This window comes from Phacochoerus africanus, chromosome 14 (genome assembly GCF_016906955.1).
Source record: "Phacochoerus africanus isolate WHEZ1 chromosome 14, ROS_Pafr_v1, whole genome shotgun sequence".
Lineage (NCBI taxonomy): Eukaryota > Metazoa > Chordata > Mammalia > Artiodactyla > Suidae > Phacochoerus > Phacochoerus africanus.
Genome location: NC_062557.1, coordinates 31,181,684 through 31,207,513, shown reverse-complemented (window position 1 = coordinate 31,207,513; position 25,830 = coordinate 31,181,684). Strand labels below are relative to the sequence as shown.

General features: G+C 35.2%; 1 protein-coding gene across 2 annotated transcripts in view; it reads right to left on the bottom strand.

Annotated features, from left to right (window-relative positions):
• Positions 1-25,830, bottom strand: part of STXBP4 (syntaxin binding protein 4) — a 191,474-nt gene that overhangs the window by 68,819 nt on the left and 96,825 nt on the right. For both annotated transcript variants that reach the window (XM_047759350.1, XM_047759351.1), the window contains exons 14-17: positions 13,102-13,278; positions 5,974-6,090; positions 5,436-5,485; positions 2,648-2,781 (exon numbers count right to left, since the gene is read on the bottom strand). In XM_047759350.1, the coding sequence (XP_047615306.1) occupies positions 2,648-2,781; positions 5,436-5,485; positions 5,974-6,090; positions 13,102-13,278 (478 nt within the window). The remainder of the gene's footprint in view (positions 1-2,647; positions 2,782-5,435; positions 5,486-5,973; positions 6,091-13,101; positions 13,279-25,830) is intronic.

Genomic DNA, 25,830 nt, shown 5'->3' with positions numbered 1-25,830 from the left:
CTTAGAGACTGGATTTAAGTTATAAGACCTAAAAAAATCTTAATTTCATTTCTGAGGAGATTCCATAGTATAATATCCTAGAGTGTACTCAAATTAACAAGAAAGTGGAGGCAATTACCCAAATTAACATTTCAAATTGTAACTTGAAATAATCAGATAGCCATGGCAAGGAAATGAGGTGGAGTGTGTGGCTGAATTATCTACCTCACGATAGTAATTTTCTCTCTTTCATTACAGATAGAAAAAGCAACTGCTTAAAGGGAAAGAAAAATGAGCTGAGTTTATCTGAATTATCACACTTAAAAAGATATGTCATAAAATTATAAAGGTACTGGGAAATATGCAAAAATTAGCAATTACATATCTAAATAAAACTATTTGCTAGTTTTCAACAGCAGAGTAGGTACAATCTTGTAACAGATTAAAAGTGCAGATAGAATTCTTTTCTTCGAAAAAGTCCTGCTGAATTTCAAATATTTTCTTTGAATAATCATGTTTGACAAATACAAAGGTTAATGTTAGCAAGGTAATTAAAATTAATGATTGCAATGTCCACTGGGCTATGTCTGTGCAGGTGTTTCCCTTCATTACTCCCACCCTAACTTAAAAATGTCTGATATATAAAATTCTGAGCTTACACATAATACATCAATAGTAGTTATTTTTACCCTGCCTAAAAACCACAGATTTTCTTTATATAAAGAGTTCTTATAGGGTTTCTAAAATATAATTTGATTTTAAAAAATGTAATAGGTCATACAAAAATATAAAAAAAAAACTCACTGTAGAAATTGAGCGTGGATTCCGATCCTCTATAACATTGTTTTAAGGTCAAAAGTTCCCTTGAAGGATATCTGAATATTAGCCTATTACCAAGCCAAGCCACTTACTATCCAGGACTTTACTCAAAATTTATTATTTTGAGGAAGTTCCCATGTGGTGCAGTGGGTTAAGGATTTGGCATTGTTGCAGTGCAGCTGTGGCTCAATCCACATCGGTGGCATACATTTGTTGACTTGGCCCGGGAACAAGGTACAGATATAGCCAAAAAAAAAAAATTAAAAAAAAATTTTTTTTGATGCTTGGTTAACATTGACTTTCTTCCTCTGATACATTTTTGTTTTATTATTTTGGTTTTTAGGGCTGCACCCACAGCATATGGACATTCCCAGCCTAGGGGTTGAATTGGAGCTACAGCTGTTGACCTACACCACAGCCACAGCAACATGGGATCCGAGTCGTGTCTGCAACCTACACCACAGCTCATGGCAACAATGGATCTTTAACCTACTGAGCGAGGCCAGGGATCAAACCCGCATCCTCACGGATTTTAGTCCGTTTCCACTGCGCCACAATGGGAACACCCTTGTATTTTTTTTTTTTTTTAGTATATTATCTTAGACTTTTATCTGTATTTCTATACGTTTATATTTATGTACATTTGATATCTGGTTCCCAGCAGAGAGATTAAGAGTGCAAACCAGAGGAACAGTGGAATGTTGGAGACCGGCACAAGGACAACTGGCAGATGACACTAAGGGAAAGGACAGAAAACAGACAAATAAGAAAGTAGGTCCAGATCCGTGATAGAGGAAAAAAGTGTCTGGAGATAGGAGAGGGAAGGATGGAAATACCCAATCATTTAAACTTTCCCCGAGGATCTCTCCCTCTGTTGGGATGTAGGAGGTTACTCAGAGCATGGCGCTTTTTTTTTTTTTTTTTTTTCCCCTGCCCAAAGCTTGCTGACTGTTTGCTTAGCTGCCCAGTGATAGATCATGCAGTTCCTTAAGAGAGGTATGCATTCCCTTGGCTCTAGCTTAGGAGTGAATGCCTGAGCCAGCAGTTCTGAGAGTAGGGAACTGGTTCAGCTATTCTATAGCCCTTTAATTAATTACCCTCGTGACGGCCCCAGGGTTTGTTCCTACTCTTCTTTGTGATCCTGGGAGTTTCCCCACATTTCTACTTAACCCACTGTTTCAGTAGTCTTGCCTTTCATCTTTACTGTGTTTTTTGGGGGAGTCTTGTGCTCAGCTGGGCCATACCTTCAAATCTTATTCCATCTGTTGTATATTATTTAAAAAAAACCCCATTGTTGATTCCACCCTTCCAGGTTTCTAGTGCTGTTATGGATTTATTTATTTATTTATTATTTACTAATTTTTTTTAGGGCCTCCCCTGTGGTACATGGAAGTTCCCATGCTAGGAGTTGAATCAGAGCTGCAGCTGCCAGCTTACACCACATCCATAGCAATGCCAGATCTGAGCCGTGTCTAAGACCTATACTGCAGCTCATGGCAACGCTGGATCCTTAACCCACTGAGCGAGGTCAGGAATCAAACCTGCATCCTCATGGATACCAGTAGGATTCATTTCTGCTAAGCCACAATGGGAACTCTGGATTTATTTTTATATTTGTTCTTCCATTTCAAAGAGACTTTGTATGAATGTACAGGTAAAAAAAAAAATGTCTTAATCAGCTATTGCCTATTGGAAGTCATTGTGGCACTTCAAAGCGAGTATTTCCCCCCTACAATTGGTTACATTAAGATTTTTACCCATAAGCTATCAGTTTTACTGTAGGCAAAACAATACATTTGACAAGACTAAATTACCAAACTTAAAACAGTGAAAAATGCAGAAAACTTACAATCCATATCAAGCACAGCACGGACAGATTTAACAAGTTCCTTAGATTCAAGTGCCAGTGTTGCTGGGATGTTACGTCCATTCCTTCCCAGAGGTGTGAGCGAAGTCTGGGAAGCTAACATAGCTCTTCTTTCACTACGAAGGCAATGGAAGAAAGCTGAACTTATTACACGGTAAATAACATCTATCTTTGCTAAATATGAATTCTTGTTAGTTACGAAGCTATACAAAAATTTTTGATTTCTGGGAACATTGTATTGTTATAGCCATAACTGAAATAATTCACACAAAATAATATTTGTTTTCAACGCTTTATTATATATTACATAGGCATATTTAAAGAAATTAGGTTGACCTCATTTCTAAGGAGGGAGGAACAGGATAGCCCATACTAAATTTTAAACTGATGACAAAAATCACCATTATTTATAATCCATCTTCTTAAGTATAAAGGTATTAATTTACAAGGAGAAACTAAAGCATCAATTCTCAAATTCAAATACAGGGCCTTTATCCTGTGTAGAATACCAAGGCCAATATCCACAATAGAAGATATAGCATATTAAAAAGACTGAACCAAATCTTACTTGTATTTAACTTTCTAAGATATGGTGAAAAGTTGCTTTAATGTTGCTTTTTGATTTATAGCTGAAATACTGTCTTAGTTTCAGGTATACAGCAAAGTGATTCAGTTATATATATATTAATGTTTCTTTTTATTTATTTTTTATTTTTATTTTATTTTTATGGCTGCACCTACAGCATATGGAAGTTCCTGGTCCAGGGATTGAACCTGAGCCCGCAGATGTGGCAACTCTGGATTTTTTTTTTTTTTGTCTTTTTGCCTTTTCTAGGGCCACTCCCACAGCATATGGAGGTTCCTGGCCTAGGGGTCAAATCAGAGCTGCAGCTGCTGGCCTATGCCACAGGCACAGCAATGCCAGATCTGACCTTCGTCTGCAACCTACACCGCAGTTCTAAGACCTATACTGCAGCTCATGGCAATGCTAGATCCTTAGCCCACTGAGCGAGGCCAGGGATGGAAACTGTGTCCTCATGGATACTATTGGATTCGTTAACCATTGAGCCACGACAGGAACTCCTGGATCCTTTTTTTTTTAACTCACTGTGCTAGGCCTGGGATTGAACCACACCTCCCCAGTGACCTGAGCCACTGTAGCTGTATTCTTTACCCACTGTGCCATGGTGGGAACTCCAATGTTGCTTTTTAAAGTTATCTTTGTTCCCTGAACCTGCAAGGGTAGGCTCTGGCTTTTAAATAGTTGTGTTTTCATTGTTGTTGTTGCACCCACAGCATGTGGAAGTAACCAGGCCAGGGACTGAACATGCACCACAGCAGTGACCCAAGCTGCTGCTGTGACAATGCCAGATCCTTAATTGCTGCACCACAAAAGAACTCTGAAACAGTAATTTTTAATATCAAAACTTTTGAATTACTATTCAGGGTCAACATGAAATCTTAAATAGTAGGAGATGGGGATAGGCCTAAGCCATACAGGGGGAATCTGATTGCTGAGTATTTTAACATTCTCACTGAAAATAATTATCAGGGAATTCACATAATTATCTTATATCATAAGTGGCATAGATAATAAAAAAGGTCAAATTTCACATGGAGAAAATACATTAAAATTAGTTTAAAGGTATACCACCACAGACATTTTTGTAAATTCAAAAATGTTATGTGAAAACATAAAATATAAGAATACAATGAATCATCTTTATTTATTAAACTGCTATCTTCACAGTAAAGAGTAGAATTTTCCTATGTTTCTGCAAGGAGAAATTGCTAGAAGCAGAAGTATCTTGCCAGTAGCAGCCTTTATAAGAGAAGGAAAAAATTTCTTTGAAAAATGTATAAACAAGACTCTTTCTTTTGTATATGTCTTTCATCATTTATCTAAATGACCATAAACTTGCAGTTTGAAATAAACAAATCTTATTGTTCTGTTTGTAGCTCCTAGTAAGAAACTTTAACTTGAAACAAACTGTGAAAAATAGCAAAATCAAGGTGTATTTTCCAAATATACTTATTTTATTTATATCTACTAAATGTTGAAAAGGAAAGAAATTGATTGCATGTGCATATTTTGCAAAACTCCGTTTGGCTTTGCAACTGCTCTGCTGGGTTGAGACCGATAGTTAGCAGTGAATCTGTGACTGGTATAGTCCAACTTTTATTCATACCCAGGATGCTCAAAAAACTTCATCTCATCTTTACAGAACTCAAAAATGGATGATTTTTTTTTTTTTTTGGCTTTTTGGCTTTTTGCCTTTTCTAGGGCCGCTCCTGCGGCACATGGAAGTTCCCAGGCTAGGGGTCTAATTGGAGCTGTAGCCGCTGGCCTTTGCCAGAGCCATAGCAACGTGGAATCAGAGCCGTGTCTGTGATCTACACAGCTCACAGCAGTGCCAGATCCTTAACCCACTAAGCAAGGCCAAGGATTGAACCTGCAACGTCATGGTTCCTAGTCAGATTCGTTAACCACTGTGCCACAACGGGAACTCCAAAAATGGATGATTCTTACATCAATTTTAGAGTATAGGTTACAGTGTTTGGCTAAATACCTCTAGGAATTTCTTTTATAGAGATTGGGTCAAAAACAACACATCTTGTATCTATTTATACAAGAGATTAAAGAACAGCATCAAGTAGGAGTTACGCAGCATCTTAAGACTTTAAGAGATTTTAGTATTTTAGCCACAAATACTAGATGAAAAATGTAATCAGTGGCCATACTCTGCACAAAGCACTTAAATTTTCTTACCTTAAATTTGACAAAGGAGCAGAATTATCAGAAAATACTTCTTGAATAGTCTAGAGACAAATAAGACATTAAGGCAATGTGTAATTTTGATAATTGTTAAAAGTGTTTTTTCTTGCTTTAATAATATTTACAACCCCCTCCCCCAACTGATTAAAAATGTGATTCTGTTATGGAGGGGAAAAAAATCAATTATATTAACATACAATTATCAGAATTATAATACACAGAGAAATATTTCTTATAGGGTAAATATTTATCAGCTAATGTTTACATAGTATTGTGAGTTTAAAGAAAGTGTTCATTAAAACATAATATATGTTTGGGATCATATTACCTTGTCTTAATTACCTCCCTTAACAATCTGTGTGTTATCTGGTCTTTTATCTAGGCAATTCAAAATCTGATTGTAAATCAGCATTGCTTTTTTAAGCCTAAAGAATGCTTCACTAGCCACCAAACACCATGACATCGATTTATATTTCAGCCATCTATATATTTTTAAAAAATGGACATAAAGTGATACAACAGGAAAATTTACCTCTACAAAATGAAGAAGTTTTTCAGTGGATGCTTCAAAAGTTTTTCGAGCCATTTCTGATTTTCGTAATTGGCAGTCAAGTACTGTGATTCTCTTTCTTAACTCTTGAACGCTTTCCTGGACAGAGATATCAAAAGGCGCATCTTACACAGTTCTTTAACTTTATATTAGTGGATTCTATTTTCATTTTTTAAATTAACTAACATCCATATCATTTATTTTCTCTCTTACACTGTGTATATTTTCTGATTTGGGGGGGCACTTAACTAATATTTTTTAAAGTTAAACTGCACAGGGATGCTGCAAATACTTTGATTCTTTTTTTAAATTTTATTTTATTGAAGTATAGTTGATTAGCAATGCGGTGTTAATTTCTGCTGTATAGCACAGTGACTTTATTGATTCTTATAGTAAAATATAGTTTAATCAATCCATGGTATTTTTTGACAACATGGCTTATGAGACACAGACAGAAACCCCTATTAGTGTGTGATACAATCCAACATACTGTAGATATACGCCCATATTTAATGTAATATGACTAAATGTAAAGCTGAGCTGATGAGGAAGTAAAGGAATTCTGTGGATAGTAAAGGAATTTCATGAAAACAGGCATCAGCAATGCTGAGAGACACCACTGGAATTAGAGTACGCTATAGCACAGTGTGATTTGAGGGTATTTGCTGGTCGTTGGTGGCCTATAGCTTGGGCTTTCACCCAGGCACAGATGGCAAATGGGATAACATCCATGGGTAAATTAGGAAGAAACAAACTTTTGATTTTGGCTCTGGTGAATGGTTAAAAAAAAAAAAAAGTGTCCCCTGCATAAATGTCAACCATAAGCCCCCACTTGTGCAGGTTTGAGGTCAGAATTTATATATTACCTATGGGGCCTGTACATTCATAAGCTGAAAATTTAGTTTAAATTTGTCCCTGGCTGGTAAATGCAAACATATAATTTCTCTAATGGGTTATTTTCTAAAGTCAGATCTCAAAGAACTCCTCCATTTAATGTGTCAAAAGAACATGATCTTAGCAAATAAGCTACTAAGGACAAAAGTCAGATGAAGGAAACAATTTATAGGATCAAACTTAAAAAGACAGCAGATATGAAGTGACTGGATACAAAATATAAAGTCATGTTTACTATGCTTGAAATATTAAAAAAGAATTAAAAGCAAAATAAAGAAACAAAAAACTAAATAGATCCAGATGACATAAAAAAACTATTTTAAAAATAAAAATGTAGCCATAATTAGAAACTCATTTTTTGGATTTACTACCCAATAGAGGTGAGAAGAGAATGGCTGAACTGGAAGACAGAGGTAAAGAAACTCCTCATAGTAGAGCAGAAAAATAAAAATGGAAAATATGAAAAAAGATAAGAAGGAAATAACCAGAAGAAGATCTAATATACATCTGGTTTGAATTACATAAGAGAGACCAGAAATAATGAAAGAAAAATGGGTCAGGATAACAGCTTAGGGTTTTTCAGAAATGGTGAAAGATCCTGTTTCTCAGATCAGGAAGCTCATTCTATGACTCTCAAGCAATAGAAATAAAAATATGTCAACACATGACTAATGACAGTCAAACTGCTGAACACCCAAGATAAAGAGAAAATTATCTAAAATGAAACAGCAGATTGCAAACAAATGATAGACAGACTGATACCTGAGATCACAATCATGGAATAAAAATAATGAAAGAAATTCAATGCCAACTTAATATTCTAAATGTAGTAAAAATATGTTTCAAGAACAAGAGTCAATAAAAATGTTTGCAGACAAAAAAAAACAAAAACAAAAACAAAAACACAACAACAACAAAAAAACCCCAAACCCAAAGATGATAGTTTATTACTAACTGACCCTCACTATTTCTAAAAGATATAGCTCAGGAAGAAAGAAATTCTAGCAAGAAGATCTGAAATGTAAGAAAGAATTTTGAACACATCTAAGCAAAGATTGATTGCATGAAGTAAATTGCAAGTGTCTAATTTATGATGTTAAAAGTCAAGAAAGAACTAAAATATTGAAAAAAATAGAAATTAAATAGAAAGGTATGATTGATTTATGTTTTAAAGTCCTTACGATATTTAGAAGGTGAAAGTTGGTGATTAGTTTTATAATTTAAGTTAGAATGCTAAAATTTCTAAGATGGTCACTAAAAATTAGAAACAGAGTGTTTAACTTCTAAACCAGGAGAATGAAATAAATGAAATGAGAGTGGGGAGACACAGGAGAAATACGACCCAATTAAAAAAAAAAAAGGAGGCAAGAAATGACAATTAGAAAACAGGGGACAAATAAAATGCACAAAATAAAAGGGTAGAAATGAAGCCAAGTGTATTAGCAAATAAGAGTATAAATAAGATCTTCCCAATTTAGAGTCAAAAATTATTAAGATGGGAAAAAAATCCAACTACCTGTTGTTTACCACTGACACAATTACAATATAAAGATACTGAAAAGTTGAAAGAAAAAAGGATGGAAAAAATACATAGTAAATATTAAAAGAGAGCTGGTATAGCTATTTTAATATCAATCAAAAATAAGCAGTAAGAGGGAAAGAAGATTGCTAGATTGAAGAGTGATGTTTTCATAAAAGGATAATAACATGATTCCAGCTTGCATGCAGCTAAAAAAATCACTTCAAAATACATAAAGAAAATTAAAAAAAGAAATCACAAGGGAGATTTTAATCTATTCTCTGACAAAGAAATTAATATGACTAGAAAAGAACCCCACGATTAATGACCCTCATCTACTCAACTACGTAAAACAATGCATCAAATGCTGGCAGAATTCTTTTCAAGCTCACTTTGAACATGTATAAACACCAGTCATACAGTAAGCCATGACTCAACCATCAACAAATTTTGGAGTTATCTATAGACTAGATTCTCTGGACAGATGCAATGAATCCTTCTGTTCCTCAGTGATGTTTATGAATCAAGATGCAATCATAGATATGTTAATTCTCCCCAAATTATTCTACATATTTAATGCATTTTCAGTAAATTTTTTTCTTTTGATGGAATTTATATGCTGAATCTAAAATACATAGTAAAGATCAAAGTGTCATATAGCCAACACACTTTTAAAGAAAAAGAACTAGACAGGATGATGAGATCAAGATTTATAGTAAAAGAGGCTTTTGAATGAATGGTGCTGGGATAGTTGGTCATTCATTTAGAATAAAAAAAAAAGAAAGAATGAAATGAATCCTCACCTCATACCATGACATAAAACCATGATAGAAGGATCAAAATTTTTAAACTTCTAGAGGAAAATATAAAAATATCCTTTTATCTTTGGGAATGGAAGGACTTCTCGAAAGACATATGAGGGAAAAGACGGATATGTTTGATTATATGAAAATTAGTAATACCTATTCATTTTACCACAGGGTGAAAAGGCAAGCCATAAACTCAGAAGATTTTACAACACAATAAGTAATATGGTTAGTAACCAGAACATACAATCACTATATACGTGAATGTAAAAACCACAAATAACTCAATGGAAAAATGGTTAAAAGATATGAAGAAGAATTTTGCATAGAAACACAAGTGCCTAACAAATGCAGAAATATTAGCTCAACAGGTTATCTGAGACAAAGAGCAAAGCCCTGGTTTACTGCATTTGGGGTGTAAATAACCCCATTATGGCTGATTTCAAGCTACCAACCCGATGTCATTGAACATGGAGTTAAGAAGAAAGGTACACAATCAGCTCTCCTGAGCCAGTGCCAGCTGGTCCCAGCACATCAGTAGCTCAAAATCATTAGTAACCAGAGAAATTCAAGTTAAACCACAATAAGATACACTTATCACACCTAACAGCTTGATAAAAATTAAGAGAAAACAAGCATCAGCATGGATTTGGGTAAATGGTATTTTTCATTCACTACTGGTGGGAGTAAAAATTGTTTCATACACAATTAGGCATTACATAATTGTAATTAGTAAAGTTGATCATACAATCATCATTCAATCTAGCAATTTCACTCCAAGATATGAACCCAAGAGCACTGTCACACATGTGGAACAGCATATATGTACAAAACTGTTTTTAGCAATATTGTTCATAGTAGAAGAAAACTGAAACAATTACATTTGATTTGTTAATTCATTTGCCCATCGAATACACAGTGGACAAATATATTGTATTATATCCATTCAGTGGAGTTCAAAAAAGCAATGAAAAGACATGAACTAGCTATAAACTTCAGATAGATGAATCACAGAGGAGGAGCGAGTGAAAAAAGTGAGTCAGAACAATAGAAGTAGTAAATTTCTTTTTATGTAAAGTTGATAAACAGGCAAAATTAAACCACATATTATTAAGGGACATATTCATAAGTAGCAAAATTATCACAAAAAATGGTTAACACTAAATCCAGGAAGGTGGTTTACCTCAGAGGGCAAGGGCGGCGGATGCAAATGGAGAGGGATATTTCAAAGGCATTGGGAAAGTTTTCTTTCTTTCTTTAGGCTGCTATGGTCAGGGATTGAACCCACACCATAGCAGCGACTAGAGCTGCTGCAGTGACAACACCTGATCCTTAACCCACTACACTGCAAGGGAACTCTGGTAAAGTTTTATTTCTTAAGCTGGAGGTAGAAAAAAAAGGAAATAAGCAAATACAGATATAATATAAGGGAAAACTTATAGGAATTTTTCCTATAAGTTACAAAAAGAATCTGTTTAAAAATGAATATTTGGGAGTTCCCGTCCTGGCACAGCAGAAATGAATACGACTAGGAACCGTGAGGTTGCGGGTTCGATCCCTGGCCTCGCTCAGTGGGTTAAGGATCTGGCGTTGCTGTGAGCTCTGATGTAGGTCGCAGACTCGGCTTGGATCTGGCGTTGCTGTGGCTCAGGCATAGGCCAGTGGCTACAGCTCTGATTAGATCCCTAGCCTGGGAACCTCCATATGCTGCAGGTGCGGCCCTAAAAAGGACAAAAAGACAAAAAAAAAATTGAATATTTGAACGTGCATCCTCTAATATCTTGGTCAGTGTGTCCTCAAGCAATCTCAATTTTTAAAAATTTGCTTTGGAGTTCCCGTCATACATGGTGCAGCGGAAATGAATCTGACTAGGAACCACGAGGTTACGGGTTCGATCCCTGGCCTCACTCATTGGGTTAAGGATCTGGCATTGCTGTGCAGTGTAGGTCGCAGAGGTGGCTCGGATCTGGTGTTGCTGTGGCTGTGGCATAGGCCGGAAGCGGTAGCTCTGATTTAGACCCCTAGCCCAGGAATCTCCATATGCTGTGGGTGCAGTCCTAAAAAACAAAAAATAAAATAAAATAAAATTCTTTTTTTTTTCTGCCACCGGTATTGGGTTAGAAAATGTTGCAATACTCCTGTATAACACCTCCTCTTTGCAAAAAAAAAAAAAAAAAAAGATTATTTTCAGAGGCAAGATAATGGCTTAGCTTAAGACTTTGTTAAGAGGAATGGCATGAGACTCCATTATGCTAAAAAAGAGAAGAACTGAATTAATTATATTACCACAGAACTTAGGACAAAAATGTTCCTCAGCTAGAATCTGTAAAGAGAATTGCAAGTAACTACACTTTAATAAAAAATGAATAAATTCATGTGCACTCTTTGTTTAGAGAGTATTTTTAAAGACTTATCTCTCCAAACGTAAATATAGTTATTACAAAAAAGGATTTTTAATATTTTGATAATTTCCCAAATACTTTCATAATCATGGTAAAGTTACATGAAATAAGCACGCATCTCTGATTTCAGAACATAAACATAAATTATATTTATGTTTTCAGAACATAAATATAATAAATATATTTAATATTCTTAAGTACTCTGCTTTCTCAAGTAATATGTTTTCCTATTGGTCTTGTTGTATTATCAAAGGGTGGCAAGAACATCAGCTTTCTTCTGGAATTGGTTTAAATGGTCAGATGTAAGAAATATATTAGTGACTCTTAAGAGCTAACCAAAGAAAATTTCAGATTTTCTTTGCGTTTTGGTTTTCTAAAACTGGTTTCATTCTATTTGGTACATTTAAAGTATTTAACTTTTATTTATTTATTTATTTTTGTCTTTTTGCCTTTTCTAAGGCCGCTCCCACGGCATATGGAGGTTCCCAGGCTAGGGGTCTAATCAGAGCCGTAGCCACCAGCCTACACCAGAGCCACAGCAACATGGGATCCCAGCCGTGTCTGCAACCTACACCACAGCTCACGGCGACGCGGGATCCTCAACCCACTGAGCGAGGCCAGGGATCGAACCCGCAACCTCATGGTTCCTAGTTGGATTCGTTAACCACTGAGCCACGAAGGGAACTCCTAAAGTATTTAACTTTTTTATGTTTAAATAAATATACATAAATTTTTCAAATTTGCTTCATGTTCTCTTGAAAGATAACTGGATTAGAAGTACCTACACCTATAGCCGTTATAAATGAACTCTACAAAGTTATAAAATATTTATTTCAATTTATTTAATTTTCTACTTTAATTCAGTGAAATAAAAATGTAGATGTCTATTACAGTTTTTAAAGACCACTCAATGAATATAGTATGCATTATGCTTAAAAAATTATGTAATAAAAAAATTCATATTAAAAGGGAGTTCACATTGCCTTCTGAAAAGCCTTCAATATTTTGCTCTTGAAACTGGAGCCTACTAAATTCAAACTCAGTTTCTTTCTACTAATTTTCTTGGAACTTGGGCAAAAAATTATTTAACTTTTACACTTCCTTAAGGACTCTAATCAAAGACAAAACCCATCCCTAGACTCTTTTCCTCCCATCCCCACAAGACAAATTATCGAGTTGGGGGAAAAAGGAGAAAACTGATGTAATCAATTAAATGTTAGATAGTTCCAGGACTGAATGCCTGACCTGTACAATGCTGACCAATGACCCAAATACATTTGGGGCACATCCTTTTCTATCCCAAAGCTATCTGGGGAAAGGGAGGCCGTGCTCTTCACATTACCCCCATCACGACACATCATCCTATCACTGAATGATAGAGACAAACACTGACCTAGTTTAGAAGTGCAGATGAAAAGAAAATGAAAACAGGATACATGACAACGGCAAGGAAACCATGGTAACTAGAAGAAAGAACTGTTTTGCTTACTTTATTTTGGTCAGAATAATCAGCAAGCTGAGCCTTTAGCTCTGTAATCTCAGCCTCTAACAGACGGATCACTTCTTCATAATCCATTTCCATGCCATGCGCCTGTCTTTGTGCGGCTTCGGCAAGGTGGATCCGACTTCGCAGGGCTCTTGTTTCTTCAACCATAGCTTTGGCTTCCTAAAGATTTCAAAAATTAATGTCATTGAAAAAAATCCATGTAAAAATAGTTCAGTGGTTTAAACAAAGTATTTTCCTCCTTCTGGAAGTTAATAATTTCAAAAATGAATCAATATACATATGTCTCACATCTCAATTTGAAAACTAATACTCATATTATTTTATTATACAGAGTGGCTGCCTGATCTTACTTTTCCTTTCTTGATTTCTTGGATCCTTTTCAGTAGGGAATCTCCAACTTCACATACCTAGCACAGAATTTTGAAAATAAGAGAAGCAGAAGAGAATAGAAAGGGAAAAATAGAAGAATAAGAATTGGCTCTAAAAATAAAGAGTAGGCTTCTACAAAAGTCAAGAAGGTGATAGGCTCATGTTCTAGGAAGATGAATCTTGCAGATTCATCAGATACTGCTGAGGAACATAGTGGTCTAAGCCCCAGGAGCCAAAGCTTATTCTTAGACATCAGTCTAACTGCTACTTCTCCATTTTGATGAAAGCCAAAAGGTGGAATTCAGTAGCAAAACATACAGCTATTTCTATAGGATGCGATGCTCACAAGATATTTAACATATGTTATGTCTCAGATAATTTATGTGTCTTCTCCCATTTGCCTTTTAGAACAACAGTGGGAGAAAGGAATTATTAAAAACCATTTATACATAATCAAACAGAGGCTCAGAGAGGTTACATAAGCTACCTCAGCACACATACCAGTGCCAGAATTTAAACCCAGGATTACCTGAGTCCAACGTCAGTGCTCTTGTCACCATTTTACTACACTGCAAGATGACAAACACACACACACAAACAGGAAAAACAAAAGCAAAAAACTTAGACTAGCTACATTCTCCACCTTAGGAAGAGGATACTGTAGCCAAAACCACTTATTCTCTCAAAAATGTGTCTTAGTGCTGGGTCAATAGCAGTTCCCCAGGTCGCCAATATAATTTAACATGGCAGCTGCTATAATGTAAACCATTTCTTTCTCTTTACTTGATGCAGAAATTTCTTTTCTCTGCAATGGAACTTTCTGCTCCAATTGCCATGGCTAATATTCAACTATGGCTATTTTAATTTCCTAGAAGTCATTATGGGACACTTGCTTTTGTTTGAGCCTAAGGGAGGGTTAGAACTATGGACATATTTTTAAGGGTCAATTTTTAATTTATACATTTAAATAACTATTTATTTAGTACTTATGTGTCAGGTTCTGTTTCTGGTACTGAAGAGAGTGCACCTAACAAAACAGAAAAAAAAAAATCCCCCTTTTGCCCCCCAGAATTTAAAATCTAGTTTAGGGAAACAGCAAATTAGGATCATCAGTGAAGATCTCACTGAAAAAAACATTTAACAGAGAACTATAGGAAGGATGGAGCCATGAAGATTTCCCAAAGAGGAGCTTTCTGGAACAGTTTGTGCAAAGGCCCTGAGCCAGGATTGTGCCTTGCATCTTCAGAGAACAGTCAGGAAGCCAGTGTAGCAGAAGGAGACAGTAGTGGGGTACAGGAAGAAGTGGTCACAGGAGCTTGGGCAGAGACGGGGTTGGCATGGAGTGGTAGATCTTCAGAGGCTTTGTAGGCCATCTCGAGGACTTTGCTTTTACTCAGAGTGAGATTGGAAGTGACTGGAGAGTCTGAACAGAGAAGCAGTATATTCTTACTTAAATTTTAAGTGGATAAGACATTCACTGCACTCTTTTTTTTTTTTTCTTTTGCTGTTGTTAGAAAATTTTAATGATACAAAATATAGTAAAATTTAATTCAGACATTCACTGCACCCTTGAAAGTAGACAGCTCATCATGGAGTGGGCAAAGGTAGCACAGGGAGAAGAGGAAGTGGGCCAGAGAAAAAGTTAACTGTACCTTGGACGAGGGGAACAGTGGTGTGGATGGTGTGAAGTGGTTAAGTTCTAAATGCAGTTTGAAAGTAGAACTAACAGGAGAGTTTATCATCATTAACAACATTTCCTTAGCACCTACTGCATCTAGATAATCATGTTAGGTGATTAAAGAAAAGACAAAAGTGCGTAAAAGACACTTTCCCTTTTTTGGCTCAGCCTAAAACACGAGGTATGACTTAGCTCGGCGGAGGAAGAGGGGAGGGCATATTAGATGGAACAATGTAAACAAAAGAGGGGCAAGAAGGCATTTGAAAAATGACATTAGATCAACTTTGGACTGGATGCTTCCTATAGGGAAGAAATGGATAAAAAAAGGGAGGGAAGGGGCTGGGCTCTGGTAGAAATAGCATGACAGACAAAGGCTTGAAGTCTTCTGAGCAGAAACTTATATGAGAACACAGTGCTTTAGAAAGTTAATCTGGCAGTAGCTGCAGGATGGAGGGATGTGGCCAACTAACTGCCTGCTATTCACATAACCTTATTTCCTTATTTTTTTTTAAGTAATTGTCTTGCAATAAAAGGTACTTTAAGAAAAAAAAAAATCTAAGGAAATAAAAGGACATCTAGGCGTTCCCGTTGTGATGCAGTGGTTAACGAATCTGACTAGGGACCATGAGGTTGCAGGTTCGATTCCTGGCCTTGCTCAGTGGGTTAAGGATCTGGCGTTGCCATGAACTGTGGTGTAGGTCACAGATGCGGCTCGGATCCCAAGTTGCTGTGGCTCTGGTGTAGGCTGGTGGCTACGGCTCTGATTAGACCCCTAGCCTGGGAACCTCCATATGCCGCGGGAGTGGCCCTCAGAAAGGCAAAAAGACAAAAATATAATAAAATAAAATAAAACAAAAAAATAAGAGGACATCTACCTAACTACCACATCAGTCAGTTCAGCCCAGGTGATCAAAGGTCGGTCACCAGTGTCACAATTGGATCAACTTCACATTAGACTGTCCACATAGGAGGTAATGGCTTAGTATATGTCAGCATGGCTCTAAATGTTTTACATGGATCAACTCAGACAATCTATTCAATGCTGTGTGAAGTATGACTATTATTATCCTCATTTAATAGCTAGGAAACTGAAAGGTTAAGTAACTTGCCCAGAATCAAACTTAACAAGTGACTGAGCTGGGATTTGAACCCAGGCAGTCTAGGTACTAAGTTCATGCTCTTGGTTACTAACTACAGAAACAGTTAAAAAATCCAAATCCAGACACAACTTAGAATAGATTTACAAGGAGATCCTGCTGAATAGCATTGAGAACTTTGTCTAGATACTCATGTTGCAACAGAAGAAAGGCTGGGGGAAAATGTAATTGTAATGTATACATGTAAGGATAACCTGACCCCCTTGCTGTACAGTGGGAAAAAAATAATAATAAATAATTAAAAAAAATAAAAACAACAACAAACAAACAAACAAAAAACCCAAATCACTTGTAGATGACAATATCATCAGTCCCCAGACATGCAAGAACTTAGGATGTGCCATTACAATATACTCAGACACATTTGAGGCTGCTACACTGTTCTCCATTTTCCATTCAATCAAGCTAGAAAAAAAAATATTGCCACTGAAGAGAAAGAGGAGGGGCAGAGAATCCATAGCTGCAGTGAAGAATAACTAATTTGATGATTTGTCTCCTTCACACTCGCTTCATGCAGCTTTTATTCCTCTATAAAAACAGCACTTTTATTTTTGTTCAAAGAATGCTAGTTAATTAAATGAAGAATCTGGATGGAATTTATATAGCCATTTAGTGCACTGATGGTAATACGGTGTGAAATGCAGTTGGGTGGTAAAAGGTACAGAGGTTTTGATGCTGAATAAATTCATGCTATTTCCTTTGTGAATGTATAACTGTCAGGTTGGTAAATGTGACCCCTTAGCAAAGTTCTAGCCCAATTCCCACTGAATGGCTGCTTAAAAGATTAGTGCATTGAAATGAAGACTCTTAGAGGAAGTAGTAAAGAAAAGACAACAGCAGTGTGCTGTATTTAGCAATACAGAACCACATAAATCCATTTTTTTCTTTTCCTCCTGGGCTGTCTTCTAATAACTGTAAAGCCTCCTATGTCAGTAACAATTCGAGCCAGAATTTTCCCAGTACCTAACCATGAGTCAGGGTAAAATGCGGCAGCCAGATCAAACCACATTAGTTTGTATTAGGTACAAGTTAATTCAGTTTATAAAGCTAGAAAATAAAAGAGAAACTAAGGTGGAATAGTAAATCAGAAAAATCAACATAAGCATTATGCTTTTTATACTAAGCTGTTTGAGCAAACACAGTGGAAAGGAATCCTGAATTATGAAGGCAAATCGCTGAATTAACTTTTTTTTTTAGTGACACTGAGGAAATACTTTCAACTCATACTGTCTGATTGTAAAATGAGGATTTTCCACCTCACAATTTCACAATGAATCTTCAGGGGAGACCAGACCAAATTCTTCTTTGAAAATATAATTCAAACTAATGAACATCTATGTAGGCTACAAATATGTTGAACTTAGCTATGTGATTGTGTTGAAACAAAGGGCAGTATAATCTCAGACACTGGGCAGTATAAGCTCAGACAAAAGACTATATGCTGTTTTACCACATTCAGCACTTTTTCCCCCTTAAGGCATTAACATGATATAGAATAAAAAATATGGGTATTAGATGAGATACGAGGTTAGAATTTTAGATTGGTGATTTTTTTTTTTCATGTTCTGGCTCTGTAATTCTTTAAAACTCCTTCTGTTCATTCGCACAATGGTAAATCAAAGCATCTGCTTTGTAAGATAAAACAACTCTCACAATAGGGTTAAAGAAACTATTATAGTTCTTGGTATACTTTTTTCCCCCCTGTACCTCTTTACTGCTTTTGAAATACATACATAATCAACAATATGATTAGGGAGCTAGACTATATCAAATGATTAAGGGCTTTCTTGAGGCACTCAGATAGTAATACCAGTTATTGAACTTCAGAGCAGTTTTTTTGAAATATAGTTTGCACATGTCTTTTTATATGTTAGCAACAATTATGTAAAACCTTTCCTTCTCTAGTTGTAACGGCTCTCTAAAGTAGAAGGAAAAAGCACTAACTGTAGTTGCACATTTGTAATTAGATAGCATATTCACATCACTAAACTTAGAAGTTCTGTAATTTTAAAGCTAATCAGTAAATCTTTCAAAATGTCAATGGCTGACAGGAGAAAAAGGAGACTGCAGAGAGATATATGTTTTAGTGTAATGTAACTTATGCCATCAAGCCCCGAAGAATGCGCCTCTTATCAGCTTCCTACATCCACTCATTGGAAAACCCTTCTTGGTCTTAGTGCCATAAGAGATTGTGAACAAGATTAAGGGTTACTGCAGGAAGAGGGCTGTTGAAGGAGAAGTGTTTAAAAGCAAGTTATATCTAGTTTTCTTAATTTATGTATCAACTTTATTAAAATATGTTTAATATTCATTTCCATGGACGATCACAAAGTAATCTGCTAGATATTTACAAAATGACTCTACAAGTCATCCCTTAACCATGGCCACACTTGGGCAAGAAAATGAATTCACAGAACTTTATATATGTCTCTGATACGTGCTCTCTCATCTCCTTTCCTTTCCTACGTCTTCTCCATGAATGTATCAGCCCATTATTCTACCTCTTTTCCAGCTTTAGCACATTCATTTCTCCTATAGGACCACCATATCCAAGTACATTCACTTATCAAATTCCCCAGATTAAACTCCCCTACTCTAAAATGCTTTTGAGCACATTATTCCTTTCACTAGGCGAATTCACTTTTCCTCTTTTATCTTCATCCAGTTTTCATATATCCTTAAAAATCAGATTTTGCCTCCTCTAATCTTTCCAGACCACTTAAGCTTACAATGATTTTATCCTCCTTTTATCCTTAATAATATCTATCATCTGTAATTAATTGCATACTACTTAGTATCTCCTACTGCTATGTTGAACTGTTGTTAAATTGTTAAGTATTTAACTCCCAAACTTTCTAAAAGTCTTGACTGCCCAAATTAGAACACAAGCTATCTGAGAGTAAAACCCTATGTAATATTAACTGGTGCTCCACTTAACATAAGTGGGTTGACAAACACTAAAAATGATATTTTGATTTTCATATATAATAATGGCTTTAGAGAACTTTGGTAAGAAGCTTTCATAGGAAGGTTTCAATACTATGGGAATATTAGTAGAATTGTATTTCATTTAAATAATTACAGTAACAACCATAAGCCATGCTATGAAAAATATGACATAATGAAAAGCAAATCATTTCATTATGCTCTCTTTATATATTAAGCAAAATCTTTTTATAATATTATCAAGGAAATGGGATTACATCTAAACCATGTAGAATGAAGAATATCAAAGTCAAACAAAAGGAAGATGGATATTCTTTGGTCAGATGAGCAGTTTATGAGGTTTTGTACTATATAAAGAGACATCTTCAGGCCTTGTGTATGTACAGTGTAAAACCTTTAGATATTTTATGTTGCAATATATGTATTTAATGCAATAATAAAAAACTTATTCATTAAAAGAAAAAAAAGAATACCAAGGTTGAAAAAGGACTGACAGCTACAGCTACACTACACTTTATTGTGTTTGACAATTTACTTTCTTGGTTTTTTTCATTAAATGGATTTAAAAATTAGGCATACTAGTTTATATTTCTCTAAAATTTACAATTTCCGTCACAAGTTAATATAAAAAAAAATGCTCTCAAGGACTATATAATCTTGAAAGTCCTTTCTAATCCCACCCAGATCCCTGATTCGGTGATTTATGCGGTGACACTCCTTTGTAAAGTATATAAAAATGATAGATATTTGCAAATCTAAGAAACAAAAATTTTCTTTTGTTTGTATGAAAAAGCAAAATCCTCACTTTCCAAAGGAAGATTGGTTAAGCTTTCCGGAGGAAAAGCAGGTCAATCAAATTATAATTAGCTCTAATTAACCTTCCCAAGAGCTGTCAACTTCTTTACCTGTAGCTGCCTCATCCTCCAAAACGTGCAAAATTGAATTCTGACTCTGAACATCAAAGAAAAATCAAAGAAATAATGTTCAGTCTCTGCTTATACACACAGAAGTCCCTAATCAAAGACACACACACAAGTATATCCATTTGATAAAATTTATCACGTGAACTTGTTCATAATATAAATATTAATCAGTTAAAATCCTGTTTTAACAATATATTTAACCCCTAACATGCATCTTCTGGTTTAGTGAAGGCTGACATAAAAGAAAACTATTTTCCTACTTCTCCAATTCTGGCTACAAATGTACCAAAAGGGAACATTTACAATATGGGAAATTCCTTTCCTAATTGGAATTTAAACCCTGTTTACTGAAACCTAGTACCACTCCAAGGTTTTTAGCTATTAAATATTTAGAATTCATCTGAAGTTTGGGGCTTAAGGGAGATCTGGTTTCAAAACAGAAAATGTATTCCTTCCAAATTAGCCTTTAGAGAATTCAGTTGGAATCAAAATTTCATCGAATTTTGTTCGTTTTGGAGGAAATTGACCAAGAGTTCAAAATTTGAATCTAGATATAATAATACCTAAATAATAAATAAGATTCTTAAATTGATTTAGAAGAAAAGAAATAGAGAGAACTGGCAAGCAAATTCTGAAAAATAATAAGGAAACAAACCAAGGTAGAACATGGCCTAAGGATTTAAGGCACATATAGACTACAAAAGTTGTTATTGGTCAAAGCAGAGTTAGATAAAACATTCATTCAGTCAAAGAATATTTATGGACAAAGCAACTGGAAAGATTAGATAGCCCCTAACAGACCCCTAGATTACATGAGGATTTAATTTAATGTAGCTACCACTAAACAACAAGGGATTGTGACAACAAACTATTTGAAAAAAGAAAGTGTAAAGTGTAGACCCTCGTCTCATACGATATGTCAAAGAGAATAACTTCTTAGATGGGCTGAATACAGATAGACACAGGAGGAAAACTAGGTAAATATGTACCTGAAATTGGTAGGAATGAAATTTTTAAAGTTTGAAAGAGGAGAAATCACAAAGAAAGAGAAAGATTTGACAACAGAAAGTTACCTGTGTGTAAAAACTTAAAAAAAAAAAATTAAAAACGCAATTTGTGTAGGGGAAAATATCTGTAACAGATTTGGTAAGATAGGGTTATTAACTATGATGTAAAGAGATCTTACAAAATGACGAGGGAAAAGGAAAAACAGCTATCGATTAAGAATAGACGTAAAAAAGAAAAAAGAGTGGGAAGGGGATGCAGATGACACAAGGGGCGTATCTGCAGTGACAGAAAGTCACCAGCAGGTATATCAGGAAACAAGCTGCCTTGAATATGAAGTATGATGGAATCCACAATTTAATTTGAAATCCATGGTCATAGACAATCTTTGGGATCAAACCTAGATGGCAATGAATCAAAACACGTACAGTATTTTCAAACAGGGTAATTTATCTATGTAAGGGTAGGTAGGACTAGAGAAGTGTTGCTTTTAATTCTAAAATAGTTTGTTAATAAATCATTTAAAACAATGTCAGAGTCCCATAGCAATGGAAGAGTACAGTAGGCGTTCCTCACATGTTAAACTGCCAAGATGGGAGTTTTATAGTATCAACTGCCTTATCACTACTTCCTCCTTGGGTAAAATTTACTAGTTTGTCAGCCAAGTTAATATATATTGCTCTAACATCAAGAAACATAAAATGTTTGGCATCTACACTGATGCTTAAAATACATCCTGGAAAGGTGCTCTCTTAGCAAATGACTTATGGAATTTAGAGAGTTGTATTTGCTTGTTTTTAGTTAAATAAGGAAAATTATAGGGAGTAATGCCTACTTTGGTATACAGTTGTGCCTCTGACAACTCACCAGCTATAGGGCACCTATTCTGAGGCACTTTCTAGGAAGCGATGGTTTTGCTCCATTTTTCGTTTTTCCTACTAGATTAAGAGTTCCTTTGTAGAGAATATGTCTAGCTTTCACAGTGCATTCATACAAAATGAGCATTAAATAAAAGAATCTTAAACACTTCCCTTGCCAAGTTGCCCTTATAGTTACTGCAGGAATGTGTGAAACAACTGATGAAAGAATGCTGAATGTGGTCCCTGAACAGCCAGAAGAGAAGTGGCTCACAGTATGGAAATCAGAACTCTTAACATCAGTTCTAACTAAGGCAACTGCTACAGAAAACACTGTAATTGAATTGAACTGAATGGTTTCTACGAAGAATAAGATCACTTCTGTCCCCAATTTTTCTAACATTGTAAATCCTGTGATTCTAATTAATCTAACACAATTAAAATGGTTCTAGAGTATCAATAGGGTAATAAAAATTTTTCTCAGAATTCTTAAAATGGTAAGATTTTTCTACATTAAGAAGAAACAACTATTTGGAAATGAGTATCTGACAGACATCTTTGTTTGCCAAAGCTTGCTTAGAATGCTACATTCACCTCCAGTGAATCACTAAATATGGCTCCTGTCTGCAAACAGGAATGCCAGCCGAGCTGTCTTTCTTTTCCTTTTCTGAGCAAGCTGACTTTAACTTAGGTAATTTCTTGGGCAAAACTAACACTGCAGGTTTTTTTTGATTCTCATGAAGGGAATTAAAGTTGAAAAATAAACCAACCAAGTTTGTTTAATCAATTTCTCCATTCAGTTGTAAGAGCTTTATTATTTCCAATTTCTTTTCCCAAAGAGGGGGTTTTTTGGTTTTTGTTTTTTGCTTTTTAAAAATCATTTTAAGATCTTTGTAGATTATAAGTTGTAAGATAATACAGAGACGTTTCCTGTATTTTTCACTCAGTCTCTTCTACGGTTTTATGCAGCATTAGTATGTAAAATATCACAACCAGGAAATTTCATTGATACAATCCACCACTCTTAATCAGATTTCATCAGTTTTATATGAACTCAGCAATAAAAAGGAACAGTGTATGAATATGCAAACAACCTGAATGGGTCCAGGGGAACGATGTTGAGTGAAAAAAGCCAATCCCCCAAAGTGACACACTGCATGAAAAACATTTACATAACATGCTTGGAAAGATAAAACTATAGATATAGAGAAGATTACTGGTTGCCAGGTGTTAGGGAGTTACTGTGACTATATAAGAGTAGCAGGAGGAAATCCTTGGAAAGAGGGTTTTTAATAGAAAATACAAGTCGACATTCTGAGGTTACCAAGTGAGCATGTGAAATGGAAACACAGGAACTTTTTACTACCATCCCCTTTTAGAAGAGAAAAAAACTGTCAAATCAAATGTATGTATTTTTCTTAATGAGACTAGCATCTTGGAATGTCTACTAGCTCCATACTGAACTATTACAGAAAGTTCAGATCAGAAGGATAAAAACAGTATGAGAATTCATATCAATTCTTAAAATTAGAGGCTTTACTATTTTTTTTTCACATTTTTTATTGAAACAAATTTTTAATTAAAAACATTTAAACAGAACCATAGGTGACTTACAACGTCATGTTAGTTTCAGGTATACAGCACAGTGATTCAGTTATATATACCTATTCTTTTTCAGATTCTTTTCCCTTATAGGTTATTACAAAATATTGAGTCTAGTTCCCTGTGCTACTATTCCCTGTTGGTTATTTTATATATAGTAGTGTGTTAATCCTGAACTCCTAATTAATTCTCCCCTTCCCGTTTGGTAACCATAATTTTGTTTTCTATGTTTGTGAGTCTCTTTCTGTTTCGGAAATAAGTTCATTTGTACCTTATTTATTTATTTTTGTTTGTTTTTTAAGATTCCATTGCTATTTATTTAATACATAAAATTAATAAATCTCTCAAAATGTGAAAATGTGAATACTTCTCTAGTGATCATATATTATTGCTCCTTTTAGAAATATATTTAATCTGTTCTTAAAGTTTCTTTTGTTGCTTAAACTGTAAACCAAGATATCTTGCATGTCAGCTATACTAGCTGTACCTAAATTCATGCTCAACCTCAACTGTCCACAGAAAACCCTGTGTTGATCTGACCTCACATTTCTCCCTTAGGACTTCATGCCCTCCTCAACAGTCCAACCCAATCTTTGCACAGGAGAGGCCAACTACAACTGGGCTTATCTGAAGTTTGAGAAGTTGCCAAATGCACAATTTCCTATTTCTTTGGGGCAAAGACTGGTTCAGACAAGTTAAATATTTTGGCTTTGGACTGTTCACCAATTCACTGCTGCCTTAGGTCATAATACGGTGCTGAAAGAAACTTTAAAAACAACTTGAGTGTGAGAGTAGGTTTTAGAAAGTTGTTGATCAAAGTAAGTTGCTAGAAAAATGGCCCAAGCCTGTTAAAAGTTGTTAGAACTTGAAGAAAAATTAACAAGCAGTATATATAATTTCATGGGAAATTGCGCTCATGACTTGTTTTTAAACAGAAAGGTTGATTATGTAAGGCATAAAAACTCATCAAAAAATACTTAGATTTTAGAGCAGTACCACCAGTTCTTCACACACACACACACACACACACACACACACACAAACACACAAACACACACAAACACACACACACAAAGCAAGTATTCCGGTAGTCATACCTGATTGAAACAAACAAAGGTACCGATCCTTTCAGTGGAAAATGATCCCTTCACAGATTGTTTTTTCATTTTTTAAAAATTTCTTTTTTCCTTTCCTCTCCCTTCCTTCCCCCCATTTTCCTTGTCTCTCTCTTTTACTTCTTCATTGTTTCCTTTTGGGGTTATTACAGTAAATAAAGATAAATTAATTTCCAAAGTTTAAAGATTATTTGGCTTTTATGTCCAGGTGACTGTATCACAAAAATTCAATTAAAAGTTTTCAGTGAACAAAGGATATCAAATTGTGTTCTTTTTTCCCTCTGGATGCAACTGGTAACCACCACTGCAACCTAAACTGAAAATCAGTCTAGCAGTGTTTTAATAATTAGGTTACCTATGTATTTAAAGGGTTTATATGGTGTAATTATTAGCACTGTACTGATTTTACATCAAGATCTTCAAAAGGATACTAAAAAAGGGGGGGGGGGGCAAGAAACTGCCAGATTTCATACAACTCAAATTTCTGGTTTTTAAGTTTTTTAAGAGAAGAGTTAATGATATTTTCTATTTGCAATTTGTAAAGGCTCTTGCTAATTGTGAAATAAGAAATTTAATCCTTAGGAACATGGAGAGGTAGTATTTTCACTAAAGAATAGGAGCTCTTTCATTAACAATCAGTCCTGTTCCTCCATGGCTCTGCAGGTTAAGGACCTGGTGTCGTCACTGCAGTGGCTTGGGTCACTGCTATGGTGTGGGTTTGATCCCTCGCCTGGGAACTTCTGCATGCCACAGGTGCAGCCAAAAAAGAGTCCCTATTCCTGAAAACCTCTTAACGGAATAATAACATTCTCTACATACATAAGGGAAGATAAATGGTATATGTGGTCAAATTTGAAGGCTTTAGGGTTGATTTGGGGTGGTATATATTTATTGCAAGTGTGTATTTCTGAAATGTTGTGCCGATTGTATCCATGTGTTTGCATGCACAGGCATATATATATTTAAATTGTTCCTAAAATTGGAAAATATGCATTAAATAAGGCTATGAGTTAAAACATCTTGACTCTCAATCTCTTTTCTCCTTTTTTGTTAACTGCA